This window comes from Phocoena phocoena, chromosome 19 (genome assembly GCF_963924675.1).
Source record: "Phocoena phocoena chromosome 19, mPhoPho1.1, whole genome shotgun sequence".
NCBI lineage: Eukaryota > Metazoa > Chordata > Mammalia > Artiodactyla > Phocoenidae > Phocoena > Phocoena phocoena.
The window spans coordinates 18,639,118-18,666,857 of NC_089237.1; the positions used below are offsets into that span (position 1 = coordinate 18,639,118).

The 27,740-nt window shown below is 55.0% G+C and overlaps 2 protein-coding genes across 3 annotated transcripts; one reads left to right on the forward strand and one right to left on the reverse strand.

Annotated features, from left to right (window-relative positions):
• Positions 1-555: 555 nt before the first annotated feature.
• On the reverse strand, positions 556-2,477 carry ARL4D (ADP ribosylation factor like GTPase 4D). Its single transcript, XM_065897221.1, has 2 exons — positions 2,412-2,477; positions 556-1,845 (listed from the first exon to the last, which is right to left on the reverse strand). Exon 2 carries the CDS (start codon positions 1,748-1,750, stop codon positions 1,148-1,150), a length of 603 nt encoding a protein of 200 aa, XP_065753293.1. The 5' UTR covers positions 1,751-1,845; positions 2,412-2,477; the 3' UTR covers positions 556-1,147.
• A 9,408-nt stretch (positions 2,478-11,885) lies between these two features.
• Positions 11,886-16,158, forward strand: LOC136138500 (transmembrane protein 106A-like). 2 transcript variants are annotated; one of them, XM_065897212.1, is made up of 7 exons: positions 11,886-12,093; positions 12,632-12,695; positions 13,900-14,053; positions 14,571-14,711; positions 14,803-14,846; positions 15,360-15,413; positions 16,038-16,158. In XM_065897212.1, exons 1-7 carry the CDS (start codon positions 11,886-11,888, stop codon positions 16,156-16,158), a joined length of 786 nt encoding a protein of 261 aa, XP_065753284.1. The 2 variants fall into 2 exon arrangements, with proteins under 2 accessions (XP_065753284.1, XP_065753285.1); XM_065897213.1 differs by lacking the exon at positions 14,571-14,711.
• Positions 16,159-27,740: the final 11,582 nt, after the last annotated feature.

The window sequence follows — 27,740 nt, forward strand, 5'->3', positions numbered from 1 at the left end:
CCCAGCACCAGTCACTGCCACTGTTGCCAGTGAGCTGCAGTCAGCAGGACTGAGCACACAGAGGTGGCTTAAGGCCAGGAGGAAATTACTTTCCATTCTCTCCACATCCCCCAAGATGTGTATTGGGGTTGGGAGAGGAAATCAGACTAACCACCTGAGTGCTGCGGACGGGGCAGACCTACCTACATAGACCTAAGAGGTGTCCCCAAGGGCAAGGACCTAGGAGCAGCTCATACCAGCAAAACCTGAAGTTAAATCTGCAGGGACCAGCTGGGATCGGGGGCAAGTCAGAGCCAGAGGAGGAGGGGAGGGGAGGAAAGTGGAAGAAAGAAGGGACCCAAAAAAACCTGGCAGAGATCAGGCAATAGCATGGGGTTATTTCAACTCTCTATAATCCCCACCAGCCCGTAAACATACAATCTAATTTTTTAGAAAAGTGCTTGCTTTGCAAATTCAGCTTCAAGATAAGTCCCTCCTCCCCACCCCTGCCTGCCCATATAGAAATCTTGGACTAACCCTGAGGCTAAGTAAGGAGAGGAAAATGCCAGACCAAGGTTAGAGCTACAACATCATCAGTCTTTAATAACTTATAGGCAAATGCTAAAAAATCATTAATAATAATAATACAGAGGACACACGTGGCTTATAAAAATGGTTGTGAGTCTACAAAGGTGGGGAGGAGTTCTCAGCACTTTCATACAAAGAGAAAAATATAGACTATTACGACTGGCACCCCTAGAAAAGCAACCTGGGGAGACCCCTCAGTTGGGGGGAGGGGCAAGAGCTAGTTCTTGTTTATTCCACATGCATCCTCCAAGAAACTCTCCTTCACCCCCAAACACATCTAATCAAAAAGCCAGAGAAGAAAAACAGGAAACAGGGTCGAGGTAGAGTCAGTTTACATTTAAGCCTCCACAGTCCTGCAGCCTCCACTTCTCCAGAAGTGAGGATGAGGGAGAGATGTGAGAAGACATCCCATCTCCCATCGCCCATCCCAGTGCTGCCCCAAAACAGGACCCCCCCGGTGTGCTCCTCGGTCCTTCATCGAGGTGAACAGGTCCTTGCACCCTGGGGCTGAGGGGCCACAGGCTCCACCTGGCTGTCCAAGTGTGCAGACCCCTACTGGTGAGGAGGGGGCAGCCTCAGGTCACCGTCTCTTCTTGCCTGTCCGGACAGTCTTCTTTCTCTTGAGGATCATCCCATACAGGCGCTCCAGGCCTGGCTGCAGGCCCAGCCCGTCCACAGCACTGCAGCCCTGCACGTGGGTGAGTGGGGCAGCAGCCAGCTCGCCGACTGCCAGCCTCTTCTCCACCTCGGCTGCACTCAGTGCCCCAGGCTGATCCTGCTTGTTGGCCAGCACCAGGACAGGCACACCCTGGTTGTCCGAGGCCCGGCTGATTCGGTGTAGCTCCACCTTGGCCTCCTCCAGCCGCTCAGCCTCAGCGGCATCCACCACAAACACCAGCCCGTCTGTCCGGCGTGTGTAGGAGCGCCACAGTGGTCGAAGCTTCTCCTGCCCCCCCACATCCCACACTTGGAAGGTGATGCTACGGGACCCCCCCAGGGGCACCCGGATCTTCTCGGTGTTGAAGCCTTTGGTGGGGACACTCTGGACAAACTCTTTGAACTTGAGGCGGTAAAGAAGGGAGGTCTTTCCAGCCGAGTCCAGCCCAATGACCACAACGTGCAGGGCCTGGAAGTGAGGCAGGAAGGAGGCGGTGGGCGCCATATCTGTCAGGTGGTTCCCCATGTTGAACACTGGCTAAGGTGCAGGTCCTGGGGCTCACAGTACAGGCAGGGAGGAGGCCTTGAAACTGCAGGCTCTGGAGACCACAGCTGGGCTATCTGAACAGGGAAAGGTCATGCGAGAAAAGAGGAGGAGATGTTTAATAATAAACATGAAATTTGCAACTTCTTGATCATTTCCTAGATCAGCTGCTCATTTTTTTAATTCCTCTTTTTTTTTTCTTAAAGCAGCTGCAGGTATAACAGAGGCTCTCCCCCCTCCCTAGGGGCCCTGACAAGGGCGATGAGACCTACAGAAACCCCCAGGTCCCAGGACACTGAGATTGGGGGGAGAGACCTCGATCGCCGGACAGTCAGCTTCTGCGCTTGTGGCGAGGTAGCAGGCATCGCGACCCGTTCCCCAGGAGAGAATCCTCGGGGGAACGTGCAGCTGGGGGGCAGAGGGCCCAAATTAAGAATCAGGGTGCGGGCGCTGAGACCGGAGAGTGAGGCCCACTCCCACCCGCCTTCCACATCCCTAGGCGGTTGACACAACCCTCCTTACACAGAGACCCCCTCCCCACCGCCCCGCGACACTCCACTGCCCGCCTTCCTGCGATCGCTGACTCCAGCTCCTCCGGCCCCGCACCCGGATCGCCTCGGCTCGGCCTGAACAGCCCCTTTACCTTCCGACAGCCGCGCTCTCCCCGCTCCCCTCCGGGCCAGCGCCACGAGGTTCCTAGCCGGCCTCCAGCCCGCTGGCACTGCGGAGCGGCCCGGGGCACTCTGCCTTAAAACCCGCGCGTGACGTCACGTGGCGCGGGCCAATCAGCAGCCCTGCGGCAGCGAGGCGGGGCGGGGCGGGGCGTGGAGATAAGCGGACTGGAACCCGGGCCACACTGTGATGGACGTCTGGTCAATTGGTGACCGTTTTATTTGATCTTTTCTACCATAATCTAATATTTGGAATTAAACTCGGGATAAATCCGGGATGGAAGGTGGGAGGGGCAAAAGGCACACGCGTGGCAGCGTTTGACTAGGGAGGAGAGGTGAAGAGCGTAACACTCTCAATACCACCACATCCCCCTCACCCAGGCAGAGATATCCACCCCACGTATATACGCTCCCTTGGCCGGGTCCACTCGAGAGATGCTGACAAGGCTTCCTCCTTTATCCTTCCTAATTCAATGTTTTAACCTGTGTGAACATGGAACCCCATAAAACAGCCTAAACCCATTACCCCTATTGATCTTTGTAACAGCCAGAGGATGAACAGGAAGAGAGGGAACCAATGAGAGACTGGTGTCGTCTGCATTATATAGGTGAAGAAAGCTCTGAAGGGCTCAATGACTTGTCTAAGGTCACATATAGCTAGTAAGTGGCTGAGCAAGGATGTGTCTGAATCCAGTGCCTTGGCCCCTCACCACTTACCTATCCAATCTCTCTCCTCAGGGAGATTCTCAGCAGAAGTCCCCCCCGTTGTTGGTCAGAGTGCCTGCCAGCAGCAGACCCCCTGAGGGCCTCCCTTGTTCAAATCGATAAAGACAAAATCCTTCACTTCACAGGGTGTTTACTGACCTCATTAATACTGTCTGCTCTGCATGAGCCAAAGAGACTGTGGAGACATAGAGGATGAGCAGACCACGGGGCCTGGCCTCAGACAGCTTCTACTCTAGTGAGAGAGACGAGACTGGCCACTGACAGGGAACACTGGGACTTTGTAAATCGTGAGATAAGCACTTACGGGACTTCAGAGGAGGGAGAGAACATGTCAACTAGAAGCTTCTGGAAAGGTTTCCAGAAGTTAATTAGTCGTGCGTGGGATTGGTTGGGAGGTGGGCAGGACTGAGTGGCATCTCCCCAGTCATTACAGCCTGATACAGTCTGGGCAGCACTGAAGAGGCGGAGATGTCACCAACGGGCAGTGTGACCAAAGGGTAACAGTGATTACCTGCAGGGAGGAAGGTAAAACTGAAGGTGGGGAGGGGGTTCAAAGGAGAATGAAATGTTAACTCTACTCTTTCCATTTTTACCGGGAAGCTGGATGCCTGCATTTATTATATAATTCAGTGTTAACTTTTTTTTTTTTTTTTTTATGCGTTACGCGGGCCTCTCACTGTTGTGGCCTCTCCCGTTGCGGAGGACAGGCTCCGGACGCGCAGGCTCAGCGGCCATGGCTCACGGGCCCAGCCGCTCCGCGGCATGTGGGATCCTCCCAGACCGGGGCACGAACCCGTGTCCCCTGCATCGGCAGGCGGACTCTCAACCACCGCGCCACCAGGGAAGCCCCCAGTGTTAACTTTTTAAAAGGCTGTCTATGAGGGGAATTGTAAAAGGGGGTGGGGGGAAGCCATTGCCAGACAGGAGGGTCTAGCCCTTCCTGCCCACTAGCTTCCCATCTGTTTAGCACCAGCCTGCCTTGCACCCTCCTCGTCCCTCCCCGCAACAAAAACAGCCACCTGGTCTTCCCCAGCAATGCAGGGAGCTTCCCCAAATCCCTTAAGAGATCAAAACCTTAGGTAATTAGTTTGTTACACCCCATGTTGTGGGGTGGCAGAATGCAGCAGGAGCTAAGGCACAAGCGTGGAACTGAGTTAGGAGAGGGGAAGTCAGAGCAAGCCGAGAGGTTGGGAACCACTAGCTCGTTGAGTGGCCAATGCATGCTAGGCTGTGGTCAAGGGACTTTGCATACTTTTCCTTCTTTTTTTTTTTTTTTTTTAATTTTTATTTTTGGCTGTGCCTTGCAGCTTGCAAGATCTTAGTTCTATGACCAGGGACAGAACCCACGCGCTTGCAGTAAAAGCACAGAGTCCTAACCACTGGACTGCCAGGAAATTCCCAACACTTTTCCTTTTTTTAATACACAACTCAAACCATGTAGTAAGTATAGTTATTCCAAAAAGAAGACACCAAAGCCAGAAAGGGTAAGTAACTTGTCTAAGGTCATCCAGCTAGAAATTGGCCAAACTTGGCTTTGATCACATGCTACAATGGCTGTGAAACCGAAAACAGAGAAATGGAGAGCACATGGAAACTGAAAACAGACACACATTGTTTCGTGCTTCTTCCACAGTCTTTGAAATTTCTTTAACATTTCTCCTACATCTCCTGGGCCTCACACCCAAGAGGGAAACTGTCACTTGATCACCTGATAAGGGAGATGAAACTGGCAACCTCCCCACCCTTCATCTTTTGCCTTTGCCAGGAAAGGTGTTGATGAACAAATGGGAAGGAGGAGGTGGGGCAAGGTGAGAGTGAAGGAAGGGGCCCAGTATGTCAGGGCAGCACCAGGCTGTGGGCCTACCCCAATCCAGTCTCCTTTAAATGGGAACCCCGCCTCCACACCCAGCCTGCAGGCCAGGGAGCCTTCCTCCATTAATGACCATTTTGTTTCCTGGAAGCTCACCTCTGCAGCCCTTTCTCTCCACAGGATGACAGCCCAGGACCTAGTGCATTGGAGGATTCCCTACAGAGAACACTGGAACATTCTTACTTTGAGCATTCATTTATGGAGTGCCTGCTAGGTTGAAGGCCTGAGTGAAATGGCTTAGGACCTGCCCTTGTGGAGTGGACATTACAATGAAGAGTGGGGAGAGACAGGGAATGGCTAAAGAGGTTAATGTCAGATGGTGATACGTGCCATCAAGGAAAATAAAACACGGAAATGTGCTAGAGGGTGACTGGGGAGAGAGCTGCTTTACCTGGGGGAGGGGGATTGCTCATGAAGACCTTCCCATTGTGACATTAAAGCCAAGGTTTAAGTGGCAAAGAGTCAAGTAAGCATTCCAGACAGAAGGACAAACTAGCTGGGACCTACCTGCTTCCTCCCATTGGCTCCCTGACCTGGGTCAGATTGCAGCTGCCGAATGATTATTCTTCCTCAGAGCTGTCTCCCCACCAGACTAAACGCTGAGCCCAGGAGCTGGTTCTTCTCATCCTCAGCTCTGCAGTGCCCAGCACCGTGCCTGCTACACAGTAGGCAATCAGGAAATCTTGCATGATGGAATGATTAAATGTACTCAAGGCGGTTCCCTGAGTATGAGAACCAAGCATCCAGCCTTAGCTGGGAGTTTCCTGGTCTGGGGTCCTTGGTGGTTGGCAGAGATGCCTGTAAAACCCTGCACTTCTAGGCAAGGTCTGGGCAGTACTCAACCCTCAGGCCTTTATTGGGGAAGAGGGATTTCTTGGAGGAGAAAAACAGAGGCCATGGGACAGATGACACTGGAGAGAGAGGACCCCTCAAGGCCTGGTGGGCTGAAACCCTGGGCTGAGAGTCATGATGAATCCTGTCCTCCCAAGTAGACTGGCTTGGAAAAGCCACTTTCCCCCGGGAGCCTCAGTTTCCTCAGCATGTAACTAGGGACTTAGATGATTCCAGGTCCCTTTCCCCAGGACAGCCCATGCTCTAGAGTAGGGGAGGATACAGGCTGGATGGAGCTCACCTAGAAAGCAGCTGAGGACATCCTTGTCTCCACAGCATCCCAACCAAGTACCTGTCTGAGCGCACAGATGAAGGGAGGAGAGGAGTCTGCAGGAGCAGGGATGGGCTGGGGGAGTGGATGCCCAGGAACGGCTTTGGCCTGGGAATCACAAAGACCCGTATTTCAAATCCCAGCTTTGCTTCCTCAAGCATCAAATGGAAGAAACACAACCTACTACTTAGAATGAGTGTGAAAAGAAAAAATGTGGGAAAGGGGCCTTTAGGTACCCTTTTCCCATGCCAGGGGCCCTTTCAGAGGCAACTCGCCCAAAACCACCCAGGGCCAAGGCAAGGGCTGGAAAGTGGCAGATGCTGCCCTCTGGTGGACGTGTCTGTCACTGCCTGCGTCCTGAAGAAAAGTGGAGGAGTGAAGTTGTACATGGATATCCTAGTATTGCCTCCGCTTCAACGAGCCTCTCAGAGCACGTGCCACCTGCCGAGAGCGGAGGAGAGTCGTCATTCCCTCCTGTTCTTATTTCCTCCTAAAGCTTGTGAGCAGCACTGAGCAGAGGGCTCATGTTGACGTTTAATAAGCGTGTTCACATTCCAGACCGGGAGGAAGTTCCCTCAGATTCACCTCCTGCTTAGTACCAGAGAAGAAGGCAGGAAGGCCCAGCCCGCTGCGCATCCTTGTAACTTTTTCGTAGACACACCTGCCTCTCTGCTCCCAGTCGTCTCAGAGCGGTGTCACGGTGGGCTCCTCCCTACGTAGAGCGTTCAGAAAATCACATTTCCTCTGGGAGGTGTTTCCTCTGGGATGATAACTGAGCACACAGACTGCCAGTTCCTCGGTGCGCCGCCGAGCACGTTAATTTCCAGCCGGGGCTGAAAGCTGGCACGCTAACCAGAGTGAGGTGCTTTCTGCAGTGCCCTGCCCATGTCTTGCAGCAAGCAGTAAGAGCCGGGCCCTACCTCAAGCCCAGATCTGTAGCTATAAAACTGAGAGGAAAATAGTCCCACTCCCCTTTTACGTCTGACTTTTTTCTCGGGGAACTCTCATTTTCTTCCCAGGATTAGAGCCCAGGTTATCCGTAGGAAGATAACGCTTCACGTTTCTTTAGGGAGACAATTTGGCTTTCCCCCGCAGGCACCACCACGGGAGCAGCATTGCTGGAGGGCTGGTGAAGGGGGCTTTGTCCGTTGCCGCCTCTGCATACAAGGCCTTGTTTGCTGGACCACCGGTCACTGCACAGGTCAGTGTACGTTTTATTTTCCTGAGCCGAATCCAAGTCACCAGTGAAAACAGTGGCGTCTGCCCGGGTTGGAGAGAGTAGCGTGGCATCGCAGCGAGCGTGAGCTTTAAGTTTGGTCTTCAACACGCAGCTCTGCCACTTTCCAGCCGTATGACTTTGGCTAAGTCACTTGAGGGAGGAAAGAAAAAAGAGCGAACGTTGGTTGCGGACCTACTGTGCGGGGGTCGCTCTCCCAGGTGCCAGCGCTACGAGGTGAATCGGACACCAGTTCCCGCCCAGAGACGGTGGGAAATAAGCAAACGGACATTTATCTGTGAAACTTTTGAAAATTGCACAGCACTGTAGAATTTAAAGAGTCTTCCCATTCGATTAAGAAAAAAAAAAAAAAAAAAAAACAACGTTTATTGTGCAGTGTGAGATACGGTGCCAGTGTTCTCAGACCAGTGGGACACCTCAGCCTGGTGTCGGCCCCACGGCGGGGCCAGGGAAGGCGTCCTGGCAGATGACGCCCGAGCTCAGTCCTGACGGACAGAATGAGTGTGTGCCAGGAGAGGGGGTTAGAGAGGGCACTGTAGACAGAGTAGCCAGGACAGAGACTTGGAGATGTGAACCTGGAAGGTGAGTCTGCGCCAGGAAGAGGAGAGACCCATGATGTAGGTGGGATGCCGTGTTAAGCGATTTTGCCTTTTATTTTTAAGACCCGTGGGAGGGACTTCCCTGGTGGTCCCGTGGTTAAGACTTGCGCTGGCCATGCTTTCTTCCGGTTTCCCGTGCTTTCTCCCGATGACCATCTCCTCTCTTGCTCCTTCTTGCCCCATCGTCGCGATTACCTTTAACTTCCCAGGGTTTCCAGAGTTCGTTAGCATCTTTTCCTTCATCTAGTTCTAAAGACAGTTCGCTAGTCACCTGGCTCAGGGTGCAGACGTACCTGATCCAAAGCAGGGCCTTCCCAGTCCTTCCTTATCCCCTCAGAAGACCCATTAGTATTGGGTGGACAGGAGTGCCGTAGCCTGGCACCTGATTACCTAGTATTTTGAATAAATCTGGGAGATGAGTATGCCTTAACAAGATAAACACCAATTATACAGAAAACGTTGTTCCGCTTTTCTTGACTCTACACAGCCGATAGTTTCCGAAGATCAGACGGCAGCGCTGATGTCCCGTCTCTTTGAGATGGGATTCTGTGACAGGCAGCTAAACCTAAGGCTGCTGAAGAAACACGATTGCAACATCCTGCAGGTCGTGACAGAGCTCCTTCGGATCAGCGACGACGACTGGTACAGCCACCGCTACTGAGGAGCGACCTCGTATTCAATAACTTTGCCTGCCGCTCAGAGACGATCTTTATTCTGTCTTGGGGGTGTGGGGTGGAGGCCCGCGCTTATTTTGTAATCTGATGAATCTACATAGAGCCCATCACTGAACCGTCAAGACAATACCTGCCTTGCGGTGTTTCTTGGAGCAAGTGAAAGGCCGCAACTTAAACCTTCACTTTAGACGTTAGATGAGCTGTAGGAAGAGCGTTTTTCACTTGATCTGGATAAAACTCTTCTCCGTTTTAGTGCACTGACAAGTGCAACTTCAACTTCCTATAGAACCCTTTTTCTTCCTGCCTGTACTGAAGTTGAAGTTGAGTATTTTTCTTTGCCTAATTGTGGATGTTTTTAATGAGGATGTCTGTTAACTGTCAGCTTGTAAAAGAAATTAACCTCGGACGTGGTTTTCAAGAATTGCTCTCATAGTTTTTCTAACCTATCCCAAGCTTCAGAGCTGTGTGGTATTAAAATAACACCCGGGGCGCGCACGATAGGAGTTCCGTTCCTCTTCCCTTCTCGAGGAGAAAGTCGTTCCCCTGCAAGTCTTAGTAACGGGCACTGTTTTTTTTCAAAAGACCCCCAGTGATGCGTTTAGAGCACGTCCACCTTCCGGTCTCCGCGCTTCTGAGAAAGGAGCGGGGAGTGTGCGCGTTGACCCGGCAGCACCTGTTGAGCAGTGTCTGTTGCAGCAATTTTGCGTCCATTTTATTTTATTCAAGGGGAAAAACGTAGGGAGTGTGAAATATTTTGCTAGTGCTGCGAAGAAGGAAAGAAACTCTTCTATTAAAGGGAAAAGTAAGTTTACCAGTTACCCTTTTTCTTTATGTCGGGGGGCAGGTCTTCTTTACGGTAGAGTGGGCGGGGGTGTATAGGAACATGAGAGAAGTGAAAGGCAGGCTCCTGTGTGAATCACGGTCAGTGAAGTTCAGGGGTGGGCAAATGAGCGGCTGTGAGGCTCAGGACATCCTGAGGGCCTCCTGAATGTTTGCAGTCTGTTCAGGAGAACCTAGAACAAGAAAAAGAGGCTGGTGTTTTGCAAGACTTGGATGGGAGCAAACTCACTGAAAAAGTTTTGGTTTAACCCCGGGGTACGCGAGCGGGAAGGAGCTTGCTTCCGGGGGTCCTGGTCCTCGCTCTGTTTCACAGGAGGGAGTCTCGGGTACAGCCGGTAAAGAGGTGTGACAAAAAACACTACAGATTATAGTCATAAAAATTACCTGCAGAAAAAGAAGAATCTGACCCCCAGCCTGAAGGGGGAAGGATAGGGAAATAGTATTACTTAACCTGGTTTGGTATTATAATGAATGGTGACTTAAATTAGTCATTGGCCGTAATGATGTTTATTTACAGTATAACTCTTGAATGCCGTTAAATAAGCCAGGATTCAGACTGCAAGCCAACCAGCCTGTTTATTATTTAAAACGTTTTTATGGGGGCTGGGGGTGGGGGGGGTGGGCTTCTGGGTAGAGGCTGAGCGGCAGGGTGTGTGTAATTAATTCGGTTGATTTGGGACGGGATCTTGTCTTGACCGTGTGAGTTGTGTTGTAGGGGTCCAGGAGGGCCCTGGGGTCCAGTCGTCTGTCCCATTGTACTTGTACCTAACCGCTTGAAGAATGGTGAAATAAACTTTGAAACTCCTCCTCGGACTGGCCGGTCCTTTCGTCGGGAACCTCGCGTGGCCTTTGAAGAACCGAGAAGTTTTCTGGCCGCTGTGTCGAGAGAGGCTGGCCCTGGGAGGGAGGGGCGGGTCCGGAGGAGCCGGGGCGGAGCTTCCCAAGGCTTTGAGCCGAAGCTTGGGGCGAAAACCCCGGCTCCCGCGCTTTCGATTCTGCTTTGCAGGCGCTTCTGTCGCTGCGGTCGCCCGGGGGGTAAGGCGATTCCTTGGAATCGATTCCTTAGAAAGAAGGGACCCTCCTTGCCTTCTCTCCCTTTGGCATGCAAGGGCCCGGGCCCCTTCTGTGCCTCCTCCTAGCCCAACACGCAGGTTCCAAGCTCTGCTAACGGCCTCTCGGGGTGTGTGGTGGGACTGAAAATCCGCCTTCATTGAATTCCTAGCCTCTCAGTCCGCTCCGACCCCGCAGCCCATGGCCGAGCCCCCAGAGTAGGGCGTGAAGGCTCCGGGGAGGCCAGGGTCGCCGCTCCCCACCTCCTCCAACGCGGTGCAGTCGGTCCCCAGGACTCTCCGGGGAGGGGACAGGTGGCCCCCTGGAGCCACCCTGCCTTACAGGCCCTCCTCCCCAGAGACGCGCTCCGGCGCTCTCTAGCCCTCCTTGCAGCTGAGAGGAGCCCAGGATCTCAGGCCTAAACCAGGTGAGGCTCCCTTTATTTTAAACCTCAGACCTAAACCAGGTGAGGCCTCCTTTATTTTAAGCCCGCAAGGCCTGAGTTGGGCTCACCCTTGCCCACTCATTTGCCACCGGTCTTTTGGGAAGGATCTGGAGTTAGCTGTGACTCGTCCTAGGGGAGGACTGACCCTGGAATTGCTACCACCCTCGCCCAGACATTCTTTCCCACCCCAACTCAGAAGGCAAGCGGAAGAGGTTTATGCTCCCTTCCACAATCATTTTAGGGTTCTTAGCCCCACCTGCGGCCAGCCTAGCCGCCTCTTTCTTTTCTCGTCCCAAAGAATCCCTGCCGTCCTATTACGCCAGCACCTGTCCAGGCTCAGGAATGGAAACGTTCCTTCCACACCCGGGCTGGAGACCTCGGGCGTTTCTGCCCGGGTGCTCTTAGAGACACGTTCAGAGTCGTCCTGTCGCAGAGGGTGAAGGGGCTCCCCTGGCTGCTGCCCGCAAGACCTATCTAACTTCCTTCCCTTGCAGTGAATGACAGCTCAGCAGCTTTTCCAGAACACGATTAAGCGCTCTGCCTTTCACTTACGAAAGTCCCTTAAAGTGAAATAACTTCTGCTTTGCTTTTCCCTCTTGTAGGCCGATTGAGCTCTCCCTACGATAAAAACGAAAACAACGAGTTGCAGCCCACTGAGATTCCTGATCCAGGAGTCGTGTGTGACTCCTCGAATTCCCACACCCTCACCTGCTCAGGCTTGAGCTTGCTGAAAGTGTGGTGGGGCTCCTTGCCGATCTCCAGAGCCTAAGACCAGAGGGACACCCGGCGTCAGTGCTGACTGGACTTTGTTCTTCTCTCGTCAGTGAAAAATACCCCTGAACAATGGGTGAGACACTCTCCCGGCTGGGCTCTCGGGAGGATGAGAACAAGTCGATGCTGCCCTCCGGCCCGGCCTTTGGCAGCAAGGCGGCCAGCTACTCCAGCACCGCCAGCAGCAAGCCTTCTTGTTCCTGTGCGCCTTGTGAAAGGGCTGCTGGTGGCAGCTTTGTGACTTGTCCCACCTGCCGGGGCAGTGGGGAGGTCCCTCGAGGTGAGTGGCCCCAGGCTCTGGAAGCAGCCCGGGATCTGGGAAAAGCTCTTAGCAGCCAGCTGGCCAGTGCCAGGCCCCTCTGAGTCTCCTTGGATGGGGTTGGGTCTCCCGGCTCCTAGTCCCTGAGTTTCAGGGCTCGCCAGGGAGACGCTAACCCTCCCTGGGCTCGCTGCAGAGACCCCCTCCTGCCCTGGTCGTACCGCCCGAACCCAGGGGATTCCCAGCCTCTCTGCTCTCTTAGCAGCACTGCCTTCGGATGCAGGAAGTTAGAGTGACGTCTCCAGAGAGATTGGGCTTCTCGGATTTGTGGTGACGTGCAGGGATTCTTCACACCTGTTAATGAAACTCTCGCCTCCGTTCTAGAGATGGCAAAGCCGAGCTGCCAACAGCCCGGTATCCCCAGTCAGTCCTGCTCTGAGGCAGAGGTGGCGTGCTTCTGACACCGCTCTGTGGGATGGAGGGGTGCTGCTGGCAGGCTGGCACAGGGAACATTTGTCGTGGACACTTCTCGGCCCTCCCTCTCACCCTCTTTCTACAGAACTAGAGAAGCAGCTGGTGGCCCTCATCCCCTACGGGGACCAGAGGCTGAAGCCCAGGCACACGTAAGCCCCTCTTCCTATCCCAGCTCTGTAGGCGTTGCCCCTGGGGGCTCTTCCTCTTTGTCTCCCCCAATCCCCCTTCCCACCCCCACCCCCCCAGTTTTTCTCCGTTGGTTCTCCCCCAGAGAGCCTGAGCCTCACTGGCCTCAGACGTCTTATTAGCTCCCTGTTGCCAAGGGTTTTCCTAGTTTAAGAAGCTCGGGGCACAGCAGATGCCACCTGAGGCCTCTTGGTGACCTGAGCACCACTGCCTCCAAGAAGCGTGGCTCCCTTTTGAAGACCCAGAGGACCTCTTGACTCTGCAAGTCCTTCCAGGAGGGAGGGAGTGGCTGTGGCTGCAGTTGGTTTGGGGAAGTGATTTTTCCTGAGAGCTTCCCTTGCTACGGCAGCTCAGACCTGCTCGTTCTTTTCCCCCGTAGAGATGGGAAACCAGCTGCTCTCTGCTCTGGGACGCTTCAGAACCTCAGAGGAGGCAGCCCTGCGTTTCGCTGGGGGGCCCACGACCCTATTTGTCATCTGGGTCCTTTGACATAGGTCCCTGCAACCTCCTCCCAGGGTCCTCGGCTTCCGTGGGGGAGCCCACCACCCAGCTTGCCCCCGCCAGTGCGCCAGAAGCCGAATCTGGCGGTGCCCCTTAGGAAATGCTAACGAGGTGCTCTCTCTTTGATGCCCATCTCAATGTTGAATTAGATGGACGGATGACGTCTTGTTCCGAATATGAATATTAACATTCAGAACTGTCAAAATTCACACGGGCTAACTTCTTCCAGTGAGAATAGCTAGCGTTGGTTGAGCCTTTGGCTGTGTGTCAGGGCCGGGGATTGGTGCCTTTTCATGCATTAGCCCATAACGGACGGTATGAGGTAGGTACCGTTATCCCCATTTTACAGACAAGGAAACAGAGGCTTAGGGCGGTTAAGCGGGTTGTTCGGAGTCGCTGGGCCAGTGGGTAACACAGAGCTGGGAATGGAAGCCGGGCTGCCAGCCTCTCAGTCCGGCGCCCCTACCCGCTCTGGGCCACCTCTGAGCCTAGGTTGGTCCTCCGCCTCTGGGGAGCTAAGTGTGCAGCTGTGTGTGTGTGTTGGGGTGGGGGCTCGGAGGAGAGCCTTACGTAGAGAGAAGAGCGTCTGGACGCCCCCGGCCCAGGCTGCCTTGGTGTCCAGACTTCTCCACTCCCCTACCCCGGGTCCCGTTCTCTCTCCCACAGGAAGCTCTCCGTGTCCCTGGCGGTGCTCCTCTGCCTGGTGACCTCCTCCCTCATCGTCTTTTTCCTGTTTCCCCGGACTATCGCCGTGCAGCCTGCAGGCCTCAACTCCTCCACGGTGACTGTTGGCGAGGCCGACATCCACCTCAATATGACGGTGGGTGGGTGCCTGTGCCCCTGGGCTCCGACCCCACCTTCCTGGCAACACTCCTCCGTAGCCCTCGTCCGGTGTGCTCGCCCCGGGCAGCGGTAGCCGGGGATCTTATGGCAGCCGGAGGATGTCGGGAGCCTGGGGAGAGGCAGGAGCAACCGTGAGCCCCCTGACAGACGGTGCAGGGTTGGAACAGTGAGGGGTTAGAATCGACGCCAGAGCCGTAGATCACTGGGTGCAGTCGGGGTGTGGTGTGCCTGAGACTCCCTGGGTGGGCAGGACCGAGCAGAGGGAGGCTTGCGGGGTGAGACTGGACTTTGAGCCAGCTTAATGTCTTAGTTGAAGGCGACCCCTCGCCGCTGAGAGCCCCTCCGAGGGGCTCCTGGGCACTGGGGGCCTCGGCAGCTGAGGCCCACGTTGGGGGTGGGGCTCAGTCAGGCTGCGGGGTGTTGAAACTGTTTGACTTCTTCTTGCCGAGGATGGTGCTACCCTAACCCCTTCCTTTCCCTGTCTTCCTCGCCAGAATGTCTTGAGCATCTCCAATAACAACTACTACCCCATCGCTGTGACCCAGCTGACCATTGAGGTTCTGCACCTGTCCCTCGTGGTGGGGCAGGTCTCCGACAGCCTTCTCCTCCACATCGGCCCTTTGGCCAGTGAGCAGGTGACTCCCTCGTGCTGGCCAGACCTGCCCACAGGTGTGTGGACGCGGGTGGCTGGAGTTGGGGCTAACCCGATACCCGTTTGGTTGACAGATGTCGTATACAGTAGCCAACAGGATATGGGATGAAAACACGTAGTGAGTAGCCCTTGACCCCTTCTCCCTTAGCCTCTTTCCTGGTTGGAAAGCCGATCTGAATTCCCACCGGATGTTCTGATTGCTCAGCAGACCCTGCAGTCAGCATGTGGCCCGCACCCCTGTGGCCAAGACTGCAGTGCACAAGCATTCAGGGTCCCCGGCCTCTGCCTGTTTGGACCTGGACTGGAATGAAAACCAGCCCAGGATCCGGTTCCTACTTAACGACATACGACCTTGGGCTCTTCAGCCTGACTCACCGTTTTCTACTAAGGCAGAGGCCAGCCCGTGCCTGGGCCAAACCGGTGGGGTTTGGAGGAGCGATATTGCAGCAGGGGCGACATGCTCCCCTTGGGCAGAGGGAGGGGGAAGGGGTGGGGGTGGCACGTGGGGCCCCCGATGGAAAGGAGGCCAGGGGGGCTGGGACGGCAGGTCTCCTCCGAGCTGTCTGACGGGCTGCTCAGTGTGTGGAACGTGGGCCCAGGTTCTCTGTCTCTCTCTCCCTGTCTCTCTCAGCAAGATCTGTACCTGGCTGAAAATCAAAGTCCACCATGTGCTTCTGCACATCCAGTAAGTAGGGCTTGGAGCCCTGGTACCCTCTCCCACTTCTGCCCCCCGTGGGGGGACAGTCATCACAGCGAATCCCGTGAGTCTGTGTCGGCTCTTGGCAGTAGCAGGTCCAGCCCCTCCCCTAAGGCCCACCTTATGAGCCACTGACGTGACAGCCAGAGATCTGCCCGGAACCCCGGGGTGGGGGGGGGGGGGGCGGCGGTTGGCGGTGGGTTGGGGGTGGGGGCGTCGGGGGTGGGCAGCTGTCCCAGGTGCTTCGGCAGAGTGGGGAGCCGAAGGAAGGGCCGGGTCTGGTCTGAGGAAGCCAGCCCTCCCCAGAGAGCAGAGCAGGGCCAGGGCTTTCCTCTTCTTCCCAGACCCTTGTGGTGTGGAGGAGTAAAGACAGTGAAGCGCAGACCTAGGGTGGCGGGAGCTCTCCAGCCGCCATCTTACTCCTTTCCTCTGCCGCCACCGGGTCTCTCCCCTCGCCTCCCTACTTCCTTCTCTCACTCCTACCCCAACCGCATATCCTTAGATCGGTGGACGTGGAAGCTGGGTAGGGTCAAGGCTCAAGTTCTGTAGTCTTCAAAATAAAACTGGTGTGGGTTTTTTTGGAAAAAAAAAAAAGCCCTGTTTCCTCTCCAGGGGCACCCTGACCTGTTCCTACCTGAGCCATTCGGAGCAGCTGGTCTTCCAGAGCTACGAATATGTGGACTGCCGGGGAAACGCGTCCAAGCCCCACTTGCTGGTCCCTCGCCCGCCGTGACCTGTCTGCTGTCGTCGTCGAGCTCCGGGCACCTGCCGGCCTGGTCTGCACCTCCCACCACTCCATGGCACCCGCTAGGACGAGAGTGACTCTGCCAAAGGAAAAGCCCTGCTTTGTCATACCCTCCCCCTGTTCACCCCCAGCAGAGGAAGCTTTCTGTGGACGTTAACGTCATACGCACACGCGCGCCCACACACACACACACCCTCGCACGCTCTCTGATTCCCACGGGAGCGGAAGCTGGGGTCTTCTAGCAGCCAGCACCAGATATTCCCCTTGGCCTGTCTTGAGGAAAGTCTGAGCTGACATTTCCTCAGAGCTGCCTCAGAGGCATGGAGCGGCACCCCGCTCGTCCAGGGGAGACCTTTGTCCTGCCTGAATGTGGAGAAAGCTTTCCTTTTGTCTGGCTTTTAATACATGGATCCTTTCCAAGTTCTCCACCTGGTAATGAGAAGGTGACTTGGGGACAGCCAGTGTTGTCCCCAGGGCCTCTTAGGGAACCGTAGATGCTCTCCTATGCCGCGCTGCTTTGGTCGTGGGACAGGGTGACGGTGATGGCCTGCTTCGAGAACGCCTGGTACCTTGTCTCCCCACCCCACCCATCTGACAGCAAGATTGGCCAAGGCCCTTAGGCTCCACAGCCTTCCTGCTTAAAGACCGTCTGGGTCCCCAGGAACTCAGAGCTGTTCTGCAGCTAAAGCTGCTCCTCTCCCGAAAACAGTTTTAGGGAAGGGAAGGGAAGGGAGGCACCGGGCACCCCCTGGGCCTGCACAGGAAAAACAGAGACAAAGGCAGAGTCATTTTTAAAGGTTTTTATTGAAGGAGGCCACAAGCCTGAGCGCACGTGAGGGGGACACAGGCAGGTCAAACGGTGGGTGCAGCCGCTCTCCCGCTGAAAACCTGCAGAGGTGAGGCCGGACCGCTGGGTCCCGCTGCACCCCCAGCCTAGTCCCAGGGCGCCCTCTGCTCCCAGAGGCCTCTGCTCTCCTTTGGGCGCTGACAGTATGGAGCTGCCTGTCGGTCGGGACTGGTCCGGGCCGTCCCCTCTTTGCTGTCACTCAGATGACGAGAAGCCCCGGGCAAACCCCAGGTTCTTTAGGCGAGCAGGAATTGTGTTTGCTCACTAAAGGCGGTTCCGGGTTTCCGTCAGTCAGACAGGCAGAGAGGTGGGCTTGAGCAGCAGGGAAAGCTGAGTTTGCAGTCGGAAGGGTGGAGAAGGGCACGTGGGGCCGGAACCTGGTGAGGAGCCGGCCGGGGGAGATGAGGGGAAGGAAGGAGTTCGTGCTGCCCGCACGCTTTCACGCCTGGGTAACTGGCGTCGAGGTGGTGCTGGTAAGAGCACGGAGGTCCACGAGGGCCAGGCTGGAGCTCACGCTGGGTGGAGTTCGTCAAATGTAATGGATTTATGTCGGAGTCAATCAGCTGTGCTTAACCGTGTTTAAGGAAGGAAAATAAAAGTCTCCTGTGAGTGGGAAGGGAGCCGGTGGACGCTCCCCATCTCACAGCCTGTTTCTTTTTTTTGTTTGTTTGGTTTTGTTTTTGTTTTTGTTTTTTTTGCGGTACGCGGGCCTCTCACTGTTGTGGCCTCTCCCCTTGCGGGGCACAGGCTAAGGACGCGCAGGCTCAGTGGCCATGGCTCACGGGTCCAGCCGCTCCGCGGCATGTGGGATCTTCCCGGGCCGGGGCACGAACCCGTGTCCCCTGCATCGGCAGGCGGACTCTCAACCACTGCGCCACCAGGGAAGCCCACAGCCTGTTTCTTAATATCCAAGTGGGCATCAAGGTCTCTTCCCCAGTCCCTGAGCCCCTCGGGAACACGCCCGGCCTCTCTGCCTTCTGGGAGACCGCTCCCAGGAGCTCGCTCGCTCGCTCCCCTTCCCTCGTTGTGTGTCTCTGAGCCCCTCCCAACTTTAATGCTCCTGTTCCGTGCGACCCCCGCTCCTTCGCTTCCCGCAACTGCTCCTCTCAGGAAACACTGCACTGAGAGGCTCCTTCAGTCTCACCCAAAGGTGAGACGCTACAGTGAAAGGACCCAGGCGTCCCCCTCACCGGTCAAGAGTGGAAGAGGGAGCAGGGCTGGGGGACCCCAGGTGTCAGTTTCAGGAAGAGGTGAGGCGGAGGCCTGGGGCCTCCAGAGCCTCTGGGTTGTCTCTGCTACGTGGAAAGGCTGAGACCCAGGGAGGAAGAGGCCTGTGGATTTGGTGGGGGGTGGGGTGGGGGGCGAGTCCCCCTCTTCCCAAGGTCAGGTGTCCTGTGCCTGAGGCTACAGTCCTCCTTTCCTCCGAGTTCTTTCTCTCCACCCCTTCCAACCACCCTCCGTTCAACAGCGGAGTGCCCACCGTGGACCAGGCACGACACTGCACTTGGGGGAGGCCCCTGCGTGCCACTTCTTCCTGATGCTGCCCCGGGTCCCAGGTCTGCTCTGGTGTGATGCAACCCACGCTTCCCCGGGCGCGTCTCAATAAGCATCGGCCAGGAGGAAGGGCTGGTGGCTCCAGTGAGGGTCGTAAACCTGAGCCCCCAGCAGGCCGTGGTATCACTGCTAAATAAGGGCCAGTAGTGGAGCTGTAGACCTGGGGGGGGGGGGGGGGCCCAAGGCCAAGTTCTCCCGTTGGCTTTGCCTGGGGAAGCATGGAATTGCCCTCCACTGTCTTCTCGCACCCTCTCCATCCTCTTCGTGGGTCTTCCTGGCCCCTCCCCCTCATCTCTGTCTCACGGAGCCCAGCCAGTCTCTCGATTCTTTGCAGGAAGAAATCACACGTGATTCCCAGCTAGCCTCCCCTGCCAGAGTGGATCAGGAGGGCTTGGCTTTTGAAGTGGAGATGCTGCTGGGAGGTAGGAAGACGGGGCTGCCCATCTGATGTTTGCTGATGGCCGGCCAGTGGGGTCTCGGGGGTCTGTCTCTGAATCACCACTGCTGGATGTAGTTGGTTGACTGAGAAGAGGGAGAGACAGGAGGCAGAACAGGTTAGTTAGCAGCTCCTGGGCCTGCTGGTTTGAGAACATGGTCTTAAGCCCTCTGAAGCCCGAGTAATCAAAGTGAGATGATGTAGCAGCCCAGTCCTCGTCTTAAAGGGCCGGGATCAGGTTCTCCCATCCTTTGCGCCTGAGTCGGAGAAGAAAAAAAAAAAAAAAGCTTCTTTCCAAAGCGTATCCTATCCTGTTTCATGTAATTCTCAAGACTCTCAAAAAAGCGTCTTCCTGGGTTTGACGGTCTACAACGAGCCAGGCTGTAAGCTAAGTGCTTTGGATGCTTTCCCTTTTAATCCAGTCCTCATGGCACCTCTGTTGAGGAGGTGGGGTATTATCGGTCTCATTTTATGGGTGGGGCAGCTGAGGCTCAGAGATCTGAGTCGTGCTACCGGAGAGTGGTGGTCCTGACCCTGACGGAGACCACAAGCCCTGACCTCACGTCTTACCGTCCTCCCGCTCCAGCTGGCTCTACCCCATCAGCGTTTCAAACGGCCCCCTTGATTTTGCTTCTCTGGCACCCGTCCTATCTTTCCAGCTAGATCGTCAGCTCCTTCACTTATACTGAGTGCTGAGCAACAGGGCCTACAGAGACATTTTTATGGGGGCATGGAGTGGATGGAGGAACGGGCCATCCAGAAGCGACGGAATAACTTCAGTCCCCTCTCCCGATTCCCGCCGAGGAAGCCTTTCTAGACTCCACCCGCACTGACACGCGAGCGCGGGCACACACGCAGCCAAACTGTAGCTGCCTCTCACACTCCGAGTCCGTCTCACCGTGAATCGTGGGTACTTGGTGTGTGTATCTGGGCTAGATTTCCCGACACCTGATGATGAAACGAAGCACACGTTACTCGGCTGGCAGTTCCTGAGGATGGCACGTGCCACAGCCGGACTCTTTACCACGTGTCTGGGGGGCAGGCCAAGGCCCCTAGCTGGGGCAAGGCAGAGTCCCAGCCCCCGCTGAGCATTCTCCACTAGGAAGCCGACCGGTGCTTCCCCGGTCCAGACCCCCCGCAGGGCTCAGGATATCCGTTGCTAAGCCTACACCTCCTACCCCACCCTCTGGCCGCCCCGACCCGACCCCGACCGACCCCCGTCTGTCACCCTCACCCTGGAGAAGGGACTGACCACTTCTGAGCCACCCTCTGCGGAAGTCAGCGGGTTTCTCTGCAGCTCTCGCTTGGTGCAAATCCACTCAGAGAGTGTGACCGCCCCCCCCCCCCCCCCCCCCGCCAAGTAAAGGTGAAGGGTGCCAGGGAGGGTCAAAGGGTGGGGTGCCAGATGTGGCTTCTGGACTATAGCCCGGGGCTCTCTCCTCACCATCTCCCGCTCCCGGGCATGTCACTCACCGGCACCTTGAGGGTTCATCAGCCCTCCTTGGAATCTGTCCTTGTGGGCGCCTGGCCTTTGGGAATCCTGGAGAATGTACCGGGAGGTGCGCTCAGTGAGAGGGTCTTGGGCATTTTGTGGCTTTGGCTGAGGCGGCGGCGGCGGCCGCTCGGGCACCTGCGGAGGCTGCGGCTGCGGCTGCGCGGGTGGCGACCGTGATGGCGCCGGCGGTGGCTGCGACTCCCGAGATGGCTGGGTTCTTTTTTCAGATTGCCGTTCCTCTTCTTGGAGTTCCTTCGGTTCCTGTCAAGAAGCCCCCCCCCGCCGCAAGTGGCATCCTCCTCCCTCCCCACCCAGTCACCGCCCCCTGCCGGAGACACTGAGGGGAGCAAGGCAAGGGAATCCAGAGGTGGAGGCGGCTGGAGGGTCTCTGTTGCCTGGAGTTGGAGGCTGAGGCTGGGGCGTGAGCTCTCTCCCCTCACCCACCCACACCCAAGGACTGTTTCTATAGCAACAGTGCCCCCCCCCCCCCCGCGCACAGCCCCCTGCCCAGGAAACAGCCGCCTCTGTCCACCTACCTCCGCGCACTGAAAATCGTTTGCAGTGCCAGAGGGTAAAGAATAATCTCTTGCACATGCTCTGAAACAGCACTGCCCAATGGAGGTATAACGAGGGCCATGTATCATTTAAAATGCTCTGTTAGCCACGTAACAGAGTAAGAAGAGACAGGTGAAACTGGGTATCATGATAAATTTTATTCGACCCAATACAGCCGAAACGTAAAACCAATATGAAAATATTAATGAGATCGTTTATAGTCTTTGTTTTTGTATTAAGTCTTCAAAACCCAGAGGGCATTTTATACTCAGCAGCACATCTTAATCTAGACACTACATTTTGATTTAAAATAGTTGATCTATATTTAGAGTTCAGATAATTTACGGTCGAAAAAGCAGATTCACGTATCCACGTTGTTCCAAACATACTTAAAAATGTTCCAGTAGGTAAAATGAACATTTGCCTTAAAGAGTATATTTAAATAAGTTAAATGTATGTAACATTTAAAATGCAGTTCCTCGGTCTCACTAGCCACGTCTCAAGGGCTATAGCACACAGGCTGGTGGCCGCCCTACTGGACAGCGCAGCTTTAAAACCTCCGGAGCCTGACGCTTCAATCCCACGTGAGGCCTCAGCCTAGTACAACAGCAAAGCTGAGTCACCCCAATACACACACGGGCGCGCGCGCGCGATACACACACGCGCGCGCGCGCACACACACACACACACACACACACACACACACACACGGTCCATCCAAGACATCCAAGGACCTTGCTTTCCTACAGTCCATCCAAGACATCCAAGGACCTTGCTTTCCTCCAGCCCAAGCAAAACAACATTCACCAGGTGATGGACAGTGTTCTTGGGGTCCGTCGTCTCCCCTCCTCACGCCCTCCGTGTCCCCGGAAGGACCCTGGTGAACGGGGCCCCTCTCATGCACCTGCTGCTGCTGCTGGGCCATCAGCCGCCTCCTCCGGTCCAAAGCCATCTGCCGGCGACGGGCCTCCCAGTGGTACGCACTGCCCATGATGGTGGCGGTGACAGAAGGCCCCAGGCAGGGGCTGGGGGCAGGCGGAGCCCAGGAGGCTGCCACTGCCCCCACCACTTCCGTCTCCTCCCACCTCAACCCCCTGGCCTGTGACCAGAACCACCTCACAATGCGGCCGCTACCGGGGCAACTGGGCAGCCCCTCCCCGCCACCCACCCCCGCCAACCCCCACCCACCACCCCCGCCTGCCTTGGGAAGGAGGGGGGTGTTCTTCTCAAGCCTCCTAGAGAGCATCTGTAAAGTACCTTTCTCTCCAGGGCCCTGGGCAGGTAGAAGACACCTTTCCACCTAAGCCTTGAGTTTCAGTGGGCCCCGGGGGACGATCCCCCGAGTGGTCTGGCTTTCCTCTCCGGTTTCTTTCTCCCACCCTCCCCAGGATTCCAGCCTCCTCATCTGGCCCTCTGCCGACCCCTCCCTTCCCTCCTCCCTCAGTCCTCCGTCTCCCCCGCTGTGCTGACCCAAGAACAAACAGGGACTTCCCTGGCGGTCCGGTGGTCAGGACTCCGCGCTTCCACTGCAGGGGGCACAGGTTCCATCCCTGGTTGGGGAACTAAGAGCCCGCATGCCGCGTGGAGCGGCCACAGAAGACGAAAAAAGGAAAAGAAAATACGAGACCCGGCCAGCTCTCACTGAGGTCTGAGCTCTGTGAAGGCAAAGTGGCTTATTAGAAAGTACCCTGGTTCCGGGGATTTGATACGCTGGGCTCAAGCCTACCCTCCCTCTCTTCCTCTGACCCTGGACTCAGCTTACCTCTCTGGGCCTCAGTTTCCTTGCCCGGAAAACCAGAAGGGTAGCACTTGTTACCTTCCTCACGGGGTTCACACGGGACCACGTGGGTCAATGGATGAGAGGTATGTGAAGTGAAATATAAAATTGCTCAGCTACAGGTTGGTATTACTTATTGTCCTACCCGATTTGCATCCCGTTGGGGAGGAAGAATTCGTCCTCTAGCCTTCTAGGTTCTGTGGGCTGGTCTAATGGCCAGATTGACATCGGACAGACTAACAGGAGAAAAACAGGTATAACTACGTATGTTCAGGGGTCCCATAAGGATACGGAGACCCAAGGGCAGCTGAGGCTTGTATGCCCTCCTGAGCTAAGGAATGCGATAAGGGCCTGGGGCTTCAAAGCGGGAGAAGGGTGAGTCACCGGGACAAAAAGAAGGGCAGGGCAGACCAGACGTTTGGTAATGGGATGTTTGCCCTGCTGTGCAGATGGGTCTCTCAGATAAAAGTTGTCTTTGATAATAACTCTCTCTGAGCCAGGCCCCCTATCTAAATTCTTTTAGGCAGTTGAGGGGGAGGTAGAAAGCCCTTCCTGTGTCCTTGGGGCCTCCACGGCCTTCAACCCAAATAGCCCCAGGCCAAAGTGGCACATTCTGGGGAGAGTCATTTTGAACTCCTTGGGTCTCCAGGAGGCGGAGTGGCCAGGGGAGGGTGTCATTTCGTGAAGCCCAGGGGAAGGCTTCTGGGGGCAGGGACCGGGTGGACTGTTGGTCTTTCCCCAAAGCTATAAATTTTTCTAGAAACAGCAGAGGCTGAGTCCACCTGGAAGCAAGAGGAGGGTATAGGTGAAGAAGGGGCTTCGGCCCGGCCTCAGCCTCAAGCACTGTTGATGGTGGAGGGAGGGTGCAGGGTGCAGCCCTTGAACCTGAAAACGGGTTCAAACAGAGAGTTTGAACCTCAAACAGAGGGTCTGTCTGTCAGTTCAGGCTGCCAGTCTAGTGGAGTCATCTAGCGCTCTGGAGTCAAACGGACTCGGGTTCGATCCTGCCTGTGTCACCGACTACCTGGGGGAACCTGGGCAGGTCACTCAGCGTCTCTGAGCCTCTCCTCTGAAGGTTGTTGGAAGACACTATAGGATGCTTGGGAAGTGCCCGCCGTCACAGTGGGCATCTGGCTATGGCCAGCTGCTGGGGGTGCCCCAGCTCTGCTGAGGGGCCAGTGGGACCTGAGCCTTGCTGGAAAACTTTCTCCCTTTTTCAAAGAGGTGCTATACTCCCTTCTCCTCGTCCTAGCACCCGGGGATGTCATTTGCAACGACAGATACACAAGGGTTTCCAGATACGAAAAATGAAAGGGAGGCTTGTCGCTGGACATTTATTTTCACAGCACATTTGTCTTCCTTTAGACGAATTCTGCGAATATTTAGGTGGAAAGTACCTATTTTAAGAGAAAGAGAAAGAGAAAGAGAAAGAGAAAGAAGAGAAAGAGAAAGGCACTTGACTGTCTCAGTCATTAAATGGGCAAAAGAGGCAGTGGGTTCCTGTTGGTATCTCTTTCCTCCCTCGATTTCCCTCTTCCTGTCCTCCTACCTTAGGCAGAACAGGGCTCAGATGTGGAGACGCTCAGGGTAGGGGAGGTGGGCTGGGCTGAATCTGGGGAACTGTTTCCAACCCTCTGAGCCAGTCCTCCTGCGAGAGGAGGGATTTTCAGGGCAAATCTGCCAAGGCTGCGCCCTCCCAATTCTCATCTCCCTTTCCGAGCCCCTCTCGTGCCTTCCCCCTGTGCACGCTGCCTCTCCCAACCCCACCTCTGCCCTCAGAACTCCTTCCAGCTCTAGATTCTACTCCGTAGCCCACTCCACCCCCTGTCGATTTGGATTTTAACTCATATCAGCCCTCAGGGAACTTCCCGTGCCGTTAACTGATTGTAGCCACTTGCACATTGCATTTTTAATAGAGCTTGTTATTATACGAGACCCAGAATCCTTTGCTGTGGAGAGAACAGGGTATAGTTAGAAGCGTGGGCCAGGTAAATCTTATGAAATACCGGCTGCGTTATTTAACAGGCGTGCGAATGAGATCTAGCGGCTCTCCCAGCTCTGATCGGTTTCCTCCCCTGCAGGGTAGGGGTAATGATACCTCCATCCTAGAGGTGTTGTGATGCTGGAAGGAAATAATCCATGTCACACATCGGGTTCAATAAACAGAGGCTTTTATTGTTATAGTAGTTCACGACTTTAAGATGCCATCTTTCGTGAGAGGTACCATTCTTCTACCTAGCCCTAAGAAAGACAGGACGAAGGAAAGAAAGAAAGACGTGCTGCGATGTTAAACGGCGAGAGTGCTTTCTCCCGGCGTCGAATGTAAGACGCATGCTGGTTCCTGAGATGTAAAGATGTGAAAACGATGGGCATCTTGGAATGGACAAAATCGGGCATCACTATGGAGTGTGACGCCTTCTGTTGGGGGCTGTTGAAAGACCAAAAACGAAGATGTGGGGATTTGCTGGCCTCCGTGATGGCAGGCAAGTTGCGAAAAGCCCAGTTCTTGGTTGAGTCGAACTAGTTTGATGGATCCAGTCTAGCTGGGCAGGAAACTTGCTCTCCAGCACACAGACAGACTCTTATGCTGTAGCGCCAGGACCCCGAGCACATTCGGGGTGGGGGCAGGGGGGTGAGGAGCAGCCGGTCTGCTGGTCCACGGCGCACCCCTGATCACGTGGCTGGGAAAAAACCATCTCCCTTTCCGACTGCAAAGTCAGACAGACCGATCCAGTTCTGTTGCTAGTCAGAAAAGTGAAAGCTTTTGTTCTGTGACTGGGAAAAGGGAGAGGGCGGGAGAAAGGAGAATTGAGGGCGAGAGGGCGGGGTCGGAGAGAAGGGAGAGGAGGTCAGAGAAAACAAAATGGTACCTCCCTCCCTGTCTCTTCATCTAGGGCAAGCTGACAAGTGATGAAAAGAAACCCGAGGGAGCTGTCCAAGGGGTCAGGGTAAAACTTGAGGGGAAGGCAGCGCTGCTGCAGGGCCAGGAAAAACAGATACAGTGAGGCCTGGACTTGAAGAGGCTGTCCTCCCCAGCTGGCAGGGCACCCAGCAGGCCTCTGATGCCCAGGGATGGAACACTCAGAAGCGCTTGGAGTTGGCAGCCTCGGCACGGGCAGACCTTATCTGAGCGTGCAAGGCTTCCTCGGCAGCAAAGAGCAGTGGGTGTGGTTGAGTGGCAGCCAGAGGAGGGGAATGGAAGAACGCGGCAGATGCCCCTTGCTGACCACAGGGACAAGGTCATGTTCACCACCTGTGTGATCCCAGGACCCACACAGTGACAGGCACAGAGTTAGGTGTGATACCAGAGAATCAGTTGAATCGAGACTCTTAAAAACAGGATATCAGAAGATTTTCTTAAAAAAAAAGAGAAGTCATATGTGTGTGTGTGTGTGTGTGTGTGTGTGTGTGTGTGTGTGTGTGTATACACTCACTTTTTTTTTTTTTATGCGTTACGCGGGCCTCTCACTGTTGTGGCCTCTCCCGTTGCGGAGGACAGGCTCCGGACGCGCAGGCTCAGCGGCCATGGCTCACGGGCCCAGCCGCTCCGCGGCATGTGGGATCTTCCCAGACCGGGGCACGAACCCGTGTCCCCTGCATCGGCAGGCGGACTCTCAACCACTGCGCCACCAGGGAAGCCCCTACACTCACTTTTTAATATGATAAAGTCGGCATCTGAAACTGATGAGAAGATGGACTGTTTCATATATGATATTGGGACAACTGGGTAGCCATCCAGACAAAATAAAGTCAGATCTATACCTGAACTCAAATACTAGGACAGATGTGAAGTAGGTCAGAGATGGAAACGCAAAAAGGTCAACCGTTCCAAAGACGGTGGGCAGGGGATAGGAACGTGCAGTGCACAGAAAATAATAATGGATCTCAAGCGCATGACGAGCTGTACGACCTTGCTCATGGCAGGAGATAACATTGGCTATTGTGCAAAAGTTTGATAACATGGTGGTTGGGCAAGGCTGTGGGAAACAGGCACTGGTTGAGAAGGCTATCTGTGCTCTTCCAGTCTCTGTCTCGGGCTTATCATTTCCAACTCCCTGGCAGCAATGATAACTGGGTCCATAGTGAGATTGTAGGACGCTTGGACAAAGGCTCACCAGCCAGCCACGTCCTGGTGTTGCCTGAACTTTTACAGGCACTTTTGTCTGTACACATGGATGTGAGCTGGCTGAGGGGCACCGACTCACGTTAACCGAACTCACAAGAAGCTGGTGCGTGAATTAGAATGCTAAGTCGTTAACTGACAAAGGGAGACACTGCTTTGCAATGACAGGACGTGCATGTCTGCGATCCAAGGGACCTCATTCTAAAGGTCAAAATACCTAGGAAGCTAAACCGGTGAGCACAAGATGACCTGATGAACACGGAAGCAAGCAGAAATGTAGTGGAACACAGTGAGGGTCGTTAATAATTACCGCGAGCCGGGAGGCCTGCTAATCTCTTTCTGTACGGACAGATCGCATCATGTAATATTTACACATTCATGTGTTCAACCAAAGTCATGTGTTCATGTGTCTAGTATATGTCAGGCCCTATTCTAAACACTGAGGAGATAAATGTGGACCGAACGGACAAAGTTCCCTGCTCTGGAGCTTACATGCTATTAGGCTAGAAGGCAATACACAAATAAATGTGTAAGAAAGATGTCAGGTGACATGTGCTACGGAGTAAAATGGAACCAGGTGAATGAGGGAAGATTAAGCACAGGACTATATGTTAATATTCTCATTTTTCTAGATGAAGAGGGTAAGCTACAGAGAAGTGAGCTGCCTGCGATATTTTCCCTTATGTTTGGTACTTACAGGAATACCATATTCCAGGCGTGTCTCGTAATTCTTAAGATCATGTCTAATAATTTCTCATTTCCTTACCTCCAATTTACAGATAA

Coding starts and splice junctions, on each gene's coding strand:
- ARL4D (XM_065897221.1), bottom strand. CDS start 1,750: ATGGGGAACCACCTGACAGATATGGCGCCCACCGCCTCCTTCCTGCCT.
- LOC136138500 (XM_065897212.1), top strand. CDS start 11,886: ATGGGTGAGACACTCTCCCGGCTGGGCTCTCGGGAGGATGAGAACAAG. Junction 12,094..12,631: donor CAGTGGGGAGGTCCCTCGAG/GTGAGTGGCCCC, acceptor CTCTTTCTACAG/AACTAGAGAAGCAGCTGGTG. Junction 14,847..15,359: donor ATATGGGATGAAAACACGTA/GTGAGTAGCCCT, acceptor TGTCTCTCTCAG/CAAGATCTGTACCTGGCTGA.